Source organism: Pteropus medius, unplaced genomic scaffold (genome assembly GCF_902729225.1).
Source record: "Pteropus medius unplaced genomic scaffold, Ma_sr-lr_union100, whole genome shotgun sequence".
Lineage (NCBI taxonomy): Eukaryota > Metazoa > Chordata > Mammalia > Chiroptera > Pteropodidae > Pteropus > Pteropus medius.
The window spans coordinates 4,111,296-4,128,238 of NW_024349799.1; the positions used below are offsets into that span (position 1 = coordinate 4,111,296).

The 16,943-nt window shown below is 40.8% G+C and overlaps 1 protein-coding gene across 4 annotated transcripts; it reads right to left on the reverse strand.

The window, feature by feature from the left end:
- Positions 1–333: 333 nt before the first annotated feature.
- On the reverse strand, positions 334–15,504 carry VEZF1 (vascular endothelial zinc finger 1). 4 transcript variants are annotated; one of them, XM_039885736.1, is made up of 7 exons: positions 15,316–15,489; positions 12,522–12,742; positions 10,131–10,825; positions 9,296–9,359; positions 8,039–8,222; positions 6,681–6,821; positions 334–3,662 (listed from the first exon to the last, which is right to left on the reverse strand). In XM_039885736.1, exons 2-7 carry the CDS (start codon positions 12,525–12,527, stop codon positions 3,235–3,237), a joined length of 1,518 nt encoding a protein of 505 aa, XP_039741670.1. In that variant the 5' UTR covers positions 12,528–12,742; positions 15,316–15,489; the 3' UTR covers positions 334–3,234. The 4 variants fall into 4 exon arrangements, with proteins under 4 accessions (XP_039741670.1, XP_039741669.1, XP_039741668.1 ...); XM_039885735.1 differs by having other exon boundaries at positions 8,039–8,240; positions 15,316–15,454; XM_039885734.1 differs by lacking the exon at positions 12,522–12,742 and having other exon boundaries at positions 15,316–15,504.
- Positions 15,505–16,943: the final 1,439 nt, after the last annotated feature.

Genomic DNA, 16,943 nt, shown 5'->3' on the forward strand with positions numbered 1-16,943 from the left:
CTTTTTCAAATAAAGAAACTGGGTTCTAGAGCATGAAAAGAAATGTTCTAAATCTATATTGTCTTTTGGGTAGGACAGAGGCTTAAGCTTGTAGCCACTGCCTGGAGGCCTGGCTTCAAGTTGATTGGCATGGGTACCTCTCCTGCAGTCAGCCTGGAGCATTTCCACCCTCCCTTGTTCATGGTATTTCAATACCAACCAGCTTAAAATTAGTCCCTCCCTCTCTCCAGCCCAGAATTATGTGTACACCTGGAGAAGCAGTGCTTCAAAAACATCTCTATCGTCATAGTGAACTGGTCAAGCTTCTGAGGTATTAAGCAATCCATCATAGCATTTGTGACTGGTTAACTTTAATTTGTCAAAATAAATCTGCAGTATTTTGCATGTTAGTAATACAGTGCTGGTATTGACAGGAAAAATCATCATCTGCTTACATAGAAACCTTCATTTAGGAGCACACCTTAGGAGGGAAATGAATACACAATAAAAGGCAAATGCAGGCCAAGCAGTGAGCCCTAGAGTATAACAGGCTGATGTCAGATTTGAGGATTATCTAATACAACTGTTCAGCTGCCAATCTGATAAAGGGGGTGCTCTCAACCAGGTTACAACCAGATGGAAAAACAAACTCTGCTTTTTCGTAGAGCGGTGGCCGTTGTGCCTTCAACACTTGGTCGAATCAGTTCATCAGCATCAAAACTCAATTCCAGTTCCAAACACAGGAGAATTTCACCACACAACCTATTCGTCCCCCTTTCAGTGGCCTGCTGCCACCCCATCCTGCCAACTCTCTCCCTCCCAAAAGAAGACACGGCGTGGCTTTATTATTGCAGACAAGCTTCTTAAGTGAATAAAGAATGCATACAAAATAGCATTTTAACTGAAGTCATACAATGAAATCACTCCTGTTTATTATACAATGAATTGATAAAACAATCATTTCTAGCATATATCTTTTTTTTTAAGAACTAATACTTTCAGGGTTCTGACGACCACACTCTAACCTGGGGGTAGGGTCCATACCTGCCCCCACAGAGTACTGCTCCTTGGGCCACTGTGAAGGAAGCCTGGCTGTCTGAATCATGAAGGACTGTGATTATCAGCCCAGCCAGAGATGATGGATCCCAGCAGGCAGAACCAGAACTGTCTCGGGGCTGCATGCCAATAAATGTGGGCTTCCTCCAAATATGGCCACCACCTGCCTAATCTCAGGCTCAGCAGGGCCACGCATGGGCCTTCCCTATACAAGTCCTTCCAGTAGTCCACACATAATGCTCTACATCTTAAAAACAAACCATCTTTGTACTGTGGATAGGAACAGTTGTAACAAAGTCATAGCTACATATTTTTCTCTACATTTTGTTTATTGAGACAAACTAATTAAAAGGCACAAACATAGGGCATGTTTACATGGACATTATAACAAACATATACATTAAAAGTGTAGGAATGTGTTGCCTTCCTGCTAAACAGAAAGTTCCTAAGCTTTTATATATACAAAAGTTGTACAATTTAATGTCCTAAAGTACAAAAGATCATTTATAAAATTATTTTACACTAAGTACTATTTATTTTGTTTTTTACTATGTAGTTCAACCCCCTCGAACTGTTTTGTATAATGACACACAGATACCTGTCCCTGATGTAGGAAGTCTGCCTCAGATGCAGGGTATTTTGATGCTTGAACTGACACAGTGGGGTATAAACGGAAGTCATCCAGTTTGATAGTGAGTCTTGCAAACATTCTGCAAGATTAACACAACTAATTTTCACTTAACTGCAAGGTTGAAAAAGGAAAGAAACCAAAAACACGTTGCAACTTAAAAAAAAAATCACGGCGTCTTGGTTTTAGTAATTATTTTTTAGAACACAATGCTTTAAAAACAATGTGTGGCATGATGGTTTAAAGAGCATCTGTTTCCTTAGCTTTTGGTTTCTACTTTATGTACAGAAATAAGATATCTTGCTAAGAAATAAAAAGCACATGTCTTAACGTGCACAATCATTGCTGGGTTTCTACAGGGAGTGTGGACAGCTGTCTCCCTGAAAACACCACAAAGCTGATACAAGTGTTTTCTCAAAGGAAAAAAAAAGTGATGTCCATATTTACAAACTTGAACAAATCTGCACAATACTTGATTAAGAAACAAAAGGAGAAATAAAAAAAAAAAACACTCTGCTTGTTCTGAAGGGGCATACTACCTAGTTAGTGGTTAGAATAATAACTGTATACAATTTAATATAAGACATAAACTCTAGTGAGCAACTAACACACCTTTCCCTGTTGTAATATCAACAGGCTCTGAATGGGAGAGAGAGGGGCATATCACATCCCAGTGCCTCCAGCGTCTTCCAATTTAAAGCAATAATTTTAAGTGTTCCAAAGTATTCCTTGGCTCCTGAATAGGAGTCCCATTGGCCTCCATTTGTTAGGAGTCTGCCTGTCCACACGCTTGACTTCTCCTCTGTCAGTTGCGGCCTTCTCTTACCAAAACACAATCTGTATATATATATTTTTAAATTTTTTTAAAAAGTCAACTACAATGCTATATTCCATCAGGATTAATATGCTGAGCAATATTTACATCTCCAAATATCAGGTCACAATCCCTATTATATGTTGAAGTTAGAATGATAAATTATCATATGCTTTGCATATCAGAGCTGGTATCACCTTTCCCATAGGGAATGCTGCCTGAAATTAACATATTCCCAAAGGTAAAATGCATATTCTCTGAAATGCATTTTATTATGACAATGCATGTATTTACTCAAAAACAATAAACACAGACAATTCTACACTAGCTCTCAATCCATGGACTTAGAACTTCAGGTTAAAATCAGCCATCTACCTTGTACTGAGAGAAGAGTTCTGCTAGTGTTTAGAATAAAATGATTTCTTGGAATTAGAAACTAATGCTGTTTTTTTATTTTGAAATGGGTTTTGCTTTTTTATGATTGGTTTTAATTCTGGCATTTCATCTTGCCAACTACTATCCTGTTTAAGCAATGCTGTCAGCTAAAAGGAATTTGATTAAACTAAAGTGGTCCAGTGATAAGTAAAACACACACCCTACTTTGAACAATCCCAGCCAAATTGGAGAAAAATGTTACTACACTATTATTAACTAATATGATAAAATCTCCCAATTTCATCATTACTTTTTGCTTTAATAAACTAAAAGTTGCTGGTAAATATTTACTTTAACTTATATTTTGATTTTATAATACTGTTTACCAAGGTGGTGATGTAGGCAAAGCTTGGGGTAAGAAAGGCATGCTCTCTACAGGCCTCATTGCTATATTAAGAGGGGCAGCTAACGTCATAGGCGTGGGCAGGTTCATTGGAGATGTGATCGTGACAGGGTGTGCTATATTCACTGGAGCAGTGACAGGGGTGGGGAGGTTGACTGGGGTAGTGAGTGTTAAAGGAGAGGTCATGGATAATGGACTGGTTATAGTTACAGGGTGCCCTATGTTCATTGGGCTGGTTATGTTAACTGCACTTGAAACATTTACTGGACTTCTCATGCTCATTGCAGCTGCCACTGTGACTGGGTTTGACATAGTCCCAGACGACACAGAGGATGTTATATTGAATGGAGTAGTGAGAGTCACAGGTGTCGTAGCAGCCGTGGAGGTTTGGCACAGGTTAGCAGCTTCTAAAATAAGAAGACAAAAGGACCTTTAGACTCTCAAAACAGGGAACAAAATTCACAAACAGCTTCTGAATCAACTTCTTTCAATTAAAAAGAACATTTAATAAATTCAATTAATTTTCTACCAAGTAGTCAACAGGAAGTGAGGATCCTTCTGAGTATAAGATGGGGGGCCAGGAATCCCAACGTGTGCTCCCTCAAGGATTTAGGCAACTTGTTTAGCTCTGGCACTTTTGGTTTAGATTTACTTACCTTCATCACAGTGATACTGAGAAGATGAGTAAATTTCTGCAAGACACTCGGGGTGGGGGGCAGAGAGATCAAGGAGCGCTAGAGTATTCTTACTACCACTTCACACAGTTCCTCTGAGTTCTAAAGACTTTCCTGAGAAGAGCCGACTATAGGCAGGCCAGGCAACAAGAGCTTGTTTACACAGAGCTGGGCTGATGGTTATACAATAACAGATAATCAGAGAAATCTTCTCATAAGGCATACTGTAGCAGAAAGAGGTGGGTCTCCTCAAAGCTATAGGTACTCTTGAGCCTTCTCAGGTGAAGACACATTCTGTTAAGGTTTTAAAAATCCGTAAACAGAGACTGATAAACAAGCTATTTTAATATCACCTATTTATTTCAGTCTTAGAAAACTGTTTTAGTTAAATAACCCTATTGTTTCTGGTTGTGTCTTATCTATTTTAAAAAAGAAAATATATCTTTATGTTTTCTTCCCCACTCCCATTCCTACTTCTTTCTGATGCTGACACAATCACCTACTTTATGCCTGGTGTCATTTAACTACACATATTACACACACCACCACCAATACCAAGGATGACTAATCAGGCAAGGAGACCTTGCAATGAGTTGGGGGGCCTTGGTTCTTGTTATCCAGCAAAGTCTTCTTAATGAAAACCTCCTTAAGAGGTGACATCCGCACCCCACCACTGAACAAAATTCAACACCACCTGCTGGTGTGTCACAAAACAGTAATGAGAAGACAGATGGGTGGGCTGGCAGTGACTTGGCCGTCAAAATGGAAAAACACATTTGAGACTAAAGATGAAGGTCTGCGCACATTCCACGTGTGGGTCAAATCACCTCAGATGGAACCTTGGGCCATTAAGCAGCCCTTCCTTGATCAATATGATGTAACTTGGCATACTCTGTACTCCATATCAGAGATTCCCAAACCTGGCTAATGATCAAAATCATTTAGGGAGCTTTTAAAAAAAATGGCTTCCCAGGAAATTCAACAGTGAGATTTAGATGGAACCTGGGAAGTCTGTACTTTTTTAAACGCTGCAAAAATGATCTGATTGTCATCCAAGTTTGGAAACTTATATTACCTTATTTAAGCCCAATATTTAAAAGAAATGTGCTGATTCAAGTTTATTAGGCCAGGAGTCTCCTCTCCCCCAAAAATGTGACATTTACTAACATGAATACAGAAGTTTCTAACATTAGTGGTCGTTTCCAGAGCGATTTAGGCTATGAGTGGGAATACAATAACATTTTGTTTCGTGGAAGTCAGAAGATTTAGGAGCTGAACAACTGAGTCTTATTGTGTAAACTGAAATACAATACCAAACAGAAGAGTGCAGAAAGAAAAAGAGAATGAAAGAGAAAACCAATTCACTTTTAAGGTGATGGTAGCATTGCTAAGGATATTCTCCAGTATCAACCAAAGGAGTTTTCACTTTCCCATGCGCCGTCTCCCTACCGCCTTCCCACGTTTTCGTTTTAATCTAACACTGTTCTTTTCTATAACTTAAAATACATTTACTCTCACTCCTTCTCTAAGTAAAACAACCTTCACATTATACTTTCAACCTAATATGCAATTATCATAGTGTATATACACATATAATTTTTCTATCCCCTTTCCCCATTTCTTCACCCTCCTCCTACCACACACACACACAAATTATCAAAATAATGACAAATCTTCATTTGGAAGACAGAAACGAGCAGGACCTGCCTGGACCTGAGAAAGGGTAAAAGGCCTATCTGGACTGCTGTGTTCTTTTCCTCCAATGCCAGTAGATGTATGAAAAGGATGCTATTCCTTTTGTCTTTATCCAAGAACAGAATGTTTAGAGGAGATCTCAGGAAGGGAACAGCCACACCAAATGAATGCAAAGGATGGAAGAAACTATACAGCAAAGGAATTACAGAGGAGCCTACATGCAGAAGATTCCTTATGGATTTAAAAAACAGTAAGACATGGCAGGGGTGGGGGAGAAAAGGAATTTTGAAATCTATGCTGTAGCTGTTGGTACACTGACAAAATGATGTACTTGAAATGGCTGCACAATAGTACAGAAGCAAAGCTACAACTAGTCAGTTAAAAATCTATGTTGAAAATTGATATTCCAACTGATTCTTTATAAAATATATATGAGAGAAAAGCAAACCACTCTCGATTTTGGTAACAATTAAGGCAAAGTCTCTAACAACTGAAGTACATACATGTTAAGCTAATGCCAGCCCCAGTGACAGACTGAATGAGACTAAGGGTAAGACCAAGAGATAAAGAGCCTGAACATGTAATAAATAAAACAATACAGAAAGAACACTAAACAGCAGAAATTAGCATGGTTGTAAAAAAAAAGAGCTTATGTACACATAAGGACATTTTACCCACCTCTAACAGTGGGAATTTTTGAGTCAGGAAGAAAAAAGGAGCCCATAACGCATGAGGCTGACATAAAAGTGAACATAAAAACGGACCCCCGAGCATACAAAGCAAAGGACCAAATTTGGTTCTAAATCTGTAACAAAAAGTAAATCAAAAGAAGGAACATGACAAGAAATACTGAGAATCTTTATTTCCTAGTAAAAAAAACCTATCTGGTAAGCTTGAAAGCTTTGTTGCCAATAACTTACACTTCCCAGCATATAGTATTTCCAAGTTTCCATAAAGCTGGATTCCCTAAGCTGTGGCTTCTTTACTTTGATCACTTGGCATATTGAGTGAAACACTTCTCTAGCCATACTTGGAGCACTAGAAGCCTCATCTTACCTTTCTTTCTTGCTTTAACAGCTTCTTCCCACAGTCTCAGTGTCTCTACCTGCTTCCCTGGCCAGCTTGTCACATGTTGTTGTTGCTGCTGCTGCTGCTGCTGTTGCTGCTTCTGATTGCTGGTCTCTTCATTCATGCATGCTACTCGAAAGACAAACCAGAAACACATTTATCTTGAAAAATGCAGCCGTTTTTTTCAAAATCTGAAACTTAGATACTTTTGACTCCTTGTGCCTCTATGATCTTTACCATTTAACTTGATAGTTTTTACTACAGTGCATCTTTTTTGGTGCTTGTGTCTTTTTGGTCAAAACAGACAAATTAATTTAGAAAACTAGAGCGCTAGAGAAAACCAATATAAAAAAGGATTCTTTGCTATAGTAAAAAGCAAGTCTTTTAGACTGGAACTTGAGTAATATTATCATGGACTAATTAATATTCATTAAAATATCTAAAATACTTGGTTACTGGACCACAATGATGTACACTAAAAGTAAATTTTTATGAGCTTAAAGAATGACGTGCTAGATAATAAACCCAATGTACTTACAAAGAAGTAAAAAATGGATGAGATTAAAACACACTAAGCAATCTTTGCTACTCACTCTTGTCCACCTATTTTGAGAATTTGATGTTTCTGCTGCATAAAGTACATACATAACAATACAAAATTAGGAAAACACTTTCTTCTGGTGGTTAGAGAGATCTTAAAGAAAAAGCCTGGGTAAATGCAAATATTGAATTTCATCCCTAAGTCCCTGGAATATTCTATCTTCAACTCTGAATTTAAGGTAAACAAAGTGTTTAAATCTTAAAATGGATTTGATATTCCATTTCTCTACAGATTTGGGTTAGAAAAGGAAGCTTATTAACACTGCTTTCATCTTTAAGGTTATTAAGGACACATTATTAATACCATCAGCAGTAAGGAAACACAGGCTTGAGAAGCTTTCTAACATTAAATAAAAACAATTAAAATTGTCTGGATATGATGCAACTTCCTAGTATGGTTTATACTGCCACAATTCTAACACACTGGAGCTTTTTATTCAACCCCAAAGAAGACAGGACACACTGAAAAATAGCTGTAGGGAAATTTTGCTTTTCTAACACGGGGGCTAACAGTAGACAAGCACAGACTGAAAGCAAAATCAGTGCCGTCTGCATACACGCACATAAAGTATATTTCCAATACTAATATTCATTCTCCAGTACTGCACACTCTAGTTAACAGTGGGGAATGTAAGATGAACAATAATAGTCCTAAGAGCACAGCAAAAATCCCTTTGATACATTATAAAAACATCTAGATTTCAACAATCAAATGCCAAAGAAATATAACTTGAAGCATCACTTACTTTTACTGATGCCTTGTTTACATGTATTACAGTTGATACTTTGGCTCTGCCCATGTGTCTTTAAGTGGCTGGTGATGTATGCTGCGCTCAGGAGCTTCCCACAGATGTTACACGATACCTTGCCTTCGTGGCGCACCATGTGTGTCCGCAGTCTGTCTTTGGTGGCAAAGGCAGCAGTGCACGTCTGCATGAGGGAGGAAAACTTTTTTTAAATATAGACTATCCTGTTCTACTCATTTTAAAGTATGTTATATTCTAGGCATTACCCTATGCATATCAGCAAGCAGACTGAGTTAGCTGAATTTTAATTGTGTTACCTAGAATCATAATCATAATAAAACACTTGGCAAATTTTAGACCTTACATTTTAGGGGAAGAAAGAATGTAAACAGAGTAGTGAGAAGAGCTTTAAAGTCAGTTAAAGCTGGATTTAAATCCAGCTCCCCGATTCACTAACAAGTGTAACACTGAGCAAGTTACTTAACCTATGTGAATTTGTTTCTTTATCTATAAAATGATAATACCTACCTCACAAAATTACTGGTAGATTAAGAGCCTGGCCTTGCACATAGAAGACACTCAAAATGACACTAGCTTCCTTTCTCCAATTGGATTTTTCTTAGAATTCAAATCATTTACTTAATAAAATCAGTCATTAACAAATTTCACTGAAAGGAACACAAAAAGACTTCCAGCAACAAACTAGAATTACTGATATGTAAAACAGTAATTTGATTTAGCAATATTCTTAACCTTTTCATTATCACAACTTATGTTGAATAAAATCATCAACATGAATAGATTTTCCAACAACTAGAAAATGCTCTAATTTGGTAATAATAGATAAAAATCCAATAAGTGATAACATTTGAAAGAAAAGGCATATTTTTTCTATTATAGTTAAGACAATCTTTACCATCAACCCAGAAATTAATTTCAAACACTTCATTCACTCATTTCAATACGCGACCTCTGCAAGACTATAATTTTTTTTTCTTATAGCAATAAATGCTGTTGCCCAAGGAAAGGGAAATGTAGCTTAACAAAAAACAAACACATTTACATTTTTAAATGATCTTGCCCTGCAGAAATAGAAGCTGTCATTTATATTTTATAAAACTAGAATTCAAATGGACCACATTTACTCAAGTCAGTGATTTTTAAAACTTTTAAAGAACGGTGAGATCTGATTGGCTCAGACTTTCTGGATAATGTGCATTAAGTGCTACACTAAGGATAAGTCATTTTAACTCTTACTTGGCATTTGAAGGGTCTTTCTGTTGAATGGACATGTTTTACGTGACAGCTTAAGTGGTCAGGCCTGTGAAAGAGAGAGTTTCAACAGAAGATATAATGGAACATATAGAGAAATGCTACTACTTACTGTGATGTTTACATGCTTGGCAGATTTGGGTGGGGGGCATTTTAAAGAAAGCTAGCAGAATTACCAACTCCCCCTCCCCCCCTAGTCCAAGCATCTTTACCTCTCTTACCATAAACAAAAGTCCTTTACCTGTTTTCTCTCCTAGTCAACATCAAATCATATTAGGTCTTGATTCTTTACGATTACAAAATATCCAAAGTTTTAGTACTAACACTTGCCAGAAACAGCTACTACTATATATACTTTATATATACTTTAAAAGCGTTTAAAAATGAAAATTAGTGAAACATTAGTAATCACAGAAAAATGAAAAATTATTCTCCCAAAAATTTTATTATGAGTATCCAAGGACATCCTAACTTCCAGAAAATAAGTTTCTTTGATTCGTGCAGACAGTGAACCTCATGACTAGTCACCCAACTGAATTAACTGGATTCTGGTGGTTTTGCAGTAATAAGTATTTATGTGCCGAATATAGGCCTGAGTCCACCAAGGCACCTTAAATGAAATAATAAGTTAATCAATATGTCATCACTTGTCAACCACAACAAACTGAAATTAGACCTGGAGGTGTAATACTTTATCACCATTCTCTAATAACGCAGGCCTGCCCACATCCATTTTCACATAAACCTTCTAGAACACACAGTAACAAAATTGAAGTTTACTGAATACCATAATGAAAAAAAGCAAAGCAAAATGTAGTACCTTGAGAAGCCTTTCCCACAAACACTGCAGGTATAGGGTTTGGTGATGCCTCCTTCATGAGACCTCACATGGTAAGTCATCCGGTCCTTCCTCTTGAAGCGCTGATTACAAATAGGACACTCGAAGGGCTTTTCATCTGAATGGGAGAGCTTGTGTCGATTGAGGTGGTAAACATCTCGGAAGGCCTTCCCACACATCTCACAAGCATGGTTCTTCTTGACAGGCTTACTGGGTTTCTTGACAGACTGGGTCACAGGCATAGCTGTGGTGCTGGCACTGCTGCTGGGGTTGGTGCCCGAGGAAGATGTAGTGACTGTTGACAAGATGCCTGCAATGGTCGAGACCAGCGAAGTTCGGCTGCTGTCCCCAGCGATGGTGGAGATAAGGGGAACCACTGTGGTAGGGGTTTTCTTTGACCGGGACACCAACTTGATCCCTGTGTGGCAGGACTCATGGCGCCTCAGGTGATAGCTGTCCCTGAAAGCTTTACTGCAGTAAGTGCACACAAATGAAGTTTTAGGTTTTTCTTTTTTAATCCCAATGGCATCCTTTAATGTTTCTGGTGCAGCCTGAGGTTTCTGAGTTATTGGTATTGGAAGCAATGGTTTCTGATCAGGGGGCTCCACAGCAGAGCTCAGGAGGGGCAGCAAGCTGTTCTGTGCTGCCTGCTGTTGGTGATGAGAGCCTTCATGGGTCTAAAACCAAACATTTACACTTCAGAAACTCAGCCTCTCACAGTGACCTTCAAAATTCAACATGCTTCAGACAACAGGGACCAGAAGAAATAATAAAATAGTCTGTAAGCTACCCTCTATAGCAGAGAGGTACCAACCATCTAGTTACTCTTAAGAGTTCCCAATACAAAGCATTAAAATCACTGTGCAGATACAAAACTTTCGTGACTAAGTTCCTGACAGTGATCTTGCTTTCAAACAGCTGACTTAACTACAAACCACCCTGGTTCATAAGGGATATACCAGCTGATGAAATCGGTCTGCATTATTCTGCCGACTGAAACCAAGTTTAAATAACTTGTCAAAAAAATTACACTCCAGACTTAAGTATTGAACAGTACCTTACTGCAGTAATGCACAAACCACCCACCCCCCAAATGTAATCATCTACTTGTCTATCACTTAGAAAAAGAAAGGCATTATGTCTCTCCCTTTCCATCAGAGAACTCCTAGTGATTGAAGAAGGCTGTTGCTAAGCAATAAAAGGAATCTAATTCTCTGAATACATACGCTATTTGTTAAGTTTACTTTTAAAGTTTTCACTTAACTCTACTACAAGATTTGGTTGAAATGAAACCTGCTATTAATCAACCTGGAAGGCATCCATGAAGGTAGCCCAGAGCAAAACACCTGTCAGTTGTTACTCAGTTCATTTAACTTTACACAAGAAGTTTGCATCCTTAGCAACACTAGCTGTTTAAACCCTAAACTCTCAAAGACAAAGAGAAAACAAACTATAAATAATCAAAATTCCTTTCATTTTCATCTTCTTTCAACAATTTTAGGTTTCATTCAAGTATTAGACATTTGCTGTTATAATGTGCTTCTCCACTCCAAAATTGGGGGCTGGACACTGTCTGAAAATTTACTTTCACCGCACTGAAACCCAAATTTCATAATGGATCAAGTTCTTGGTATTTATGAGTAGTTACTCTCTTAGTTTTGATTCTTTCAAAATTCTCCATATCTTCATACCGATAAACATTTAGGAAATGATAGAAAAAAATTCCTGAAATAGATCTTCCTAATATACTGTACTTTACAAACATTATTTCTGAAACTCTTCACAGTGAGCATAAGCCCCTATGTTTGAGTTTATAAACCTAAAAAGATATATGCACTACGGTTAAGAGCTCCAAATACTTTGCTCCCTATTTACTTACATGATGACAGCACAACAGCTAAGCCTGGAACCAGTCTCCCCTAAATCATTAGGTGTGGTATCCAGAGTTACCAGTTTCAATTTAATAATTTTGATCGAATCTTCCTTTAAGTCCTGGAAGTACTCATAGAAAATATGTGCTTACTTATGAGTATCTTTCCGGACTTAGTGATCATACTGAATTATAGTCTACTTTTAATTTAACTTATGGAGCTCCTGTAAATGTCAGTGTCTACCCAGGTGACATTAGTAGAAACTATAGAATCTGGACTCTAATCTTACCCCCTTTCCAACCTGGCTGTAGGATACCCAAGTTTCCATACAGTATACAAATGGTTAATAGCTGAAAATAGTTCAAGATATACAATTTCAAAAGCTAACAGATCAAATAATAGGGAATGCAAATCTTCTGGACAAAGTTCAGATTTATAGTGTTTAGAAGCATTTTTCAATTCTAAACAACCATTAGTTTGATGGAGTACTAAAAGCACTTACTGCCATTTTACCAATTCAGATGTCTGTGGCAACATAAAGTATTTTTACAGCATTGCTGAAGCTCACTCTCACACGAGGGTCACACCAGGTCCCTGCTTCTTGGGTGAAATGCTGTAGAATGCCTTGACCACTACGGAAATCTCTCTCTGAGGATTCCTAGGATCCCCACACTTCTACATGAAGCCTTCTAAGAGGGGAACTGGGTTTCCCCAACTTGTTCTCTGGGGGAGAGACAGAGCAAAATAACAAACATGGCCTGCCTTCAGATAAGTGATTTAAAAAATATATATGTATATATATGAGAAACTTCTGGGTAGACACATATTTGACTAACATCATCAAACCAAAGTTTTAATGTTATCTCTCATTCTTTTTCAACTGCAAGGCTTTTTAAACCCTCCCAAGCTTTCCTTTTTCTGAGGCTGGCAAAAAATAAAACAGAAATGTTATTTCATCACCCAGGGTGGTAGGATATGGCACCATGAAATCTCCAGTGCCAGAGGGTAAAAGATTTTGTACCGAAACAAATTAGCATCAGTGAGTCATATCTTGAATGTCCTGTTAGGAGAATCATCCATCAAACATTTTAACACCTATGGCTTTCACTTTCCACCAGGTTATCTGGAAAGCAAGCAGGTATTAAATTGTTCTAAAATAGGAATTCAATAGGATGCTCCAGTAAACAGTTTAAATCTCCTTTTCCCCAGTGAAAATTACTTAAAACTGGATATAAGTCTACTTTTCCATAGAAAAGACTGAAATATTCTCTTTACCCATTCGACTGTCCTCAGCTCTAAATTATAAGTTTTCCAACAATTTTCACTGCATACATTACCAAGCCCAAAATCAAATATTATTTTTCACACTTCTCCATCAGGTGGATAAAGATTTTAATAGCTGAAAAAAATTAAATAATATAAAATCTAATTAAAAAGTTGGTCAATAAATACTTGGCATTTGCTTTATCCCGGAAAATAATAAAAATATTCCAAAAGATTTTTCAACTAGCTTTCCAAAAATTAGTTGTGGGTTTTTCTTTTACATAAAGAACTCTAGTTTTTTCCAATCTCTATTAAGTTTATAGACAACAGCTTTAATATGGTAACTCTAATTCATTCCTGACATGAAAAATCACTTCAATGGCCCATTAATCCCATATTTTAAAATGACCGTTTGAAAGCTTTTTCTAGAGAGGGCATTTGCCACTTTTACACCAATCTGGATGCCAGCAAATTATATATCAATTATTTTCCAATGCATTTTTAAGTTGACTTAAATTATCAAGCTGATCAAAGCCTGATAAAACAAGACTAGATCAGAATGAGAAAGGGGGAAGTTTGTGAGTTCCATAATTATGGGTATTTTCAATTTTAAGAAGCCCGAATATATTTCAACAACTACTTAAAAACCAAATTACTCACATTTGAAATAATATACATCTTAAAACAATAAACCAGCTCTACACAATAGGTAATGTTTGAATTACCCAATTTCCTAAATTAAATCCACTGGGATGAGTTCAGTGGCTGGGAGAAGTTTCTAAAAATTTTGCTTCCATTCCTAGTTTGTTCCAAAAGGTCTCAAGCGCCCAAGCTACGCGTCTGAGATTTCACGAAATTATTCAAAGGAAAATATCTCCGAGAGGCGGGAAGAACGCACTTAAAGTGACGAGCTTCCTAGCCTCCTCCGGTTCCGAACTTTCCCCGTGAGCTCATCACTTCTGCCCACTAAATGCTTCCTTTGCAAATAGAAACGAAGCAGGAAAAATATAACTTCCAGCCTAGGTCTTCCAAATAGGGGTCCCCCACCTAAAGTGGTCTAGCAAGAGGATTGCCAAACGTATCGGCTACAGTCACTATCAAGTTTCTTGCAAAAAGTGAAGACCAACACCCCAACGAATGACTCATCTGGGGGCTTTGTAAGCGGACTTTGTTTGCTCGCTCCACTTTCCGTCTCCCCCACTTGGTCGAAGGAAACGTTAGCGGTGGGACGAGAGAGAAAAGCGCTCCTGGAGTCCCGGCCCCCACCGCCGCTCCCCCGCCTACCCGGCTGGGGGATTCCCCGAACTGAATGGGACGGCGGGAGAGCTGGACAGAGGGACAAGGTGTCAGCTGCCAAGAGTCGGCAGAGGCTTGAGGAAAAAACAAAATGTAAATCTAGTGAAAAACTTTGGGGAGGGAATACACACTCACAACACCCCCCCAACTGGGTAAACAACTGGGGGGGGGGGGCGGCGGGGAAGAGGGCAGGGGAATCCAGGGATACCCGCTATTCGCAGGGATGGGGGTCAGAAAGTCAACACACACAAAAAAGAGAGAGGTGAAAAGGAAAGAGAGCGAACGAAAGATGGAAGAAGTGGTAGTGGTGGGGGACTTAGAGAAGGACCTGGGGACCCCTCACCCCACAGTGCTGGCCCCGGCCCGGCGCGCAGTGGCCGAGCGGCCCGCGCTATCCAGCGGCCCGGCGCCCTCCTTTCTCTGGGCCGCGGGTGGTGACAGCGGCCGGCCTCCTCCCTTCCCCTTCAGGGCGGGAGGGAAGGGTGTGTGCGTGAGTGTGCTGGGGGCCCGGGGTTCACCCCGAGGCCTGCACTCTCCCCCGCACCCCGTGAGGCCGCCTCCTTTCACCTCAGCAGCCCTGCTCCGCCGAGGCGGGCGGGCGGAAAAACAAAGGGGGATTAAGGCCGGGCCGGAGAGCGGAGCCGGGAGGGAGGGGAGGAGGAGCGCCCGCCCGCCCGCCAGCCCGGGGCCCGGCCCCCCTGTCCCCCCCCGCGCCCCCCCGGGGGGGCCCCCAGTACCTGGAACAGGAACGTGGTCCAGTTGGCCTCCATAGCTGCGGCAGCCGACCCCCCTCCTCCCCACTCCCCCCGCTCGGGGAGCCTCCTCAGCCGGAGGAGGCGACAACAAAGCGGCGGCGGCGGCGGCGGCGGCAGCGGCAGCGGCGGCTCCTCAACATGGCAGCGCCGAGCGCGGCCACTTCCGGTAACCTCCGGGACGCACCACCGCCGCGGCGAGCGCGGGCGGGGGGGGAGCCCCAACCCGGCTGCCACCGCCCCCAGTTCCCCGGACCCCTCCTGGGCGTCCCCGCTGCCGGCTCGCCGCCTCGGAGCTCAGCCAGTGCCCGCCGGCGGTGGGGTCAGGGCCCCCGCGGGGGGGCTGGGGTGGGGCCGGGGGCGGGGATGGGGCGCGGCGTCCCCCCCCGCGGGGGTGTGTGGTGCTGCGGTCCGTGGCTCAGGCAGCTGGAGCAGGGGGAGCTCAGGAGAGAAGATGGAGGACGCCAGGGTCTGGCGCTGCTTGGCTGGGCACTGCTGGGCCGTCTCCCCTGACTTAGAAACGGTGCCCAGCAGCGTCGCGTCCCTATCAGACCCTCAACAGAAGGCACAGGCCAAGGCGGCCACCTGGCTCTCCAGTCCCTGATGCGCAGCACAGCCCCCACCTCCAACTGAGGGAAGCCTTCGACTTCCAATCTCTCTCTCCTGGTATTTCATCCCCAGTTAGCTAAATCCTATGAACTCTTTCTCTGATAAGCATCTAACTCTGAGTGGCCTTCCAACTCAAGCAGGGAATCCCACTGAGGTGCAGCCTCAGATCCTCCCAGTGCCGAGGGAAACACTTCCCACGCTTAGAGATGTCATAACTGGGTTATTCTTGGGTAAAGGGCTGAGCTTCCCCATCCTCCCCTTAACTCCAGATAGGCTGTAATATTCTCCCCGAACACCACCTCTCCTGCCAAAAAAATAAAAAATGAGTGATAAAGTATAGTCAAGAAACTACTTTAGTCCTTTAGTACAGTTAGTTTCCTCATCTCCCAAAACTTCTTGTTGGACAGCGTCAGATGTCACTGACTGAGGTGACCCCAACCTCTTTACAGTTCCAAGTCTTCCGTGTAGGCGTCACTGCTACTGGCACTTTGTATGATGATGTTTTCTGTCCTTTACTCACATAGAGGTTTTCTTTCCTATACTCACATACACGTAGCTACTGGGAGTATCAGAGACAAGCTTTTATTAAACGAGTGTCTCCAGTCCAAGAAGTCTCCTGTGGCAGGAAATGAGGGGGCTGACTGTATCAGTGATATTTTTATAAACTCTGGTTTAAAAAATATCCTCAGATGGTCGCATTATTTCAAGACTTCAACATCTTTCACAACCAACTGTCTCTACCTCATCCCCTCCACTTATTCCTCTTCATACATTCTAATCAAGGTCACCATCTCCAACTTCTCCCATAATATTGTTGAAGAATTCTATTGGTAAATTAAACTGAAGAGGTATAGTAATTTGACAGTCTTTGTTTCCTTCCCATCCACTACACATGTATATCCCCTTCTCACTCTTTCCTTCCCTCAGTCACCAGAATGAAGGGGCTGGAAAACACTGGTCTGGTTCGTTTTAGAGTTGATTCCCTATTGGATACCGCCTGGAGG

Bases quoted from the DNA above. Each gene is read 5' to 3' on its own strand.
- VEZF1 (XM_039885733.1), bottom strand. From the start codon at position 15,348: ATGGAGGCCAACTGGACCACGTTCCTGTTCCAG. The intron at 8,241-9,295 runs GTAAGAGTTAAA...ATTTAAAAAAAG, and splicing joins AAAGACCCTTCAAATGCCAA to TTTTCCTCCCTCATGCAGAC. The intron at 6,822-8,038 runs GTAAGTGATGCT...TCTTTCGAGTAG, and splicing joins TAAACAAGGCATCAGTAAAA to CATGCATGAATGAAGAGACC.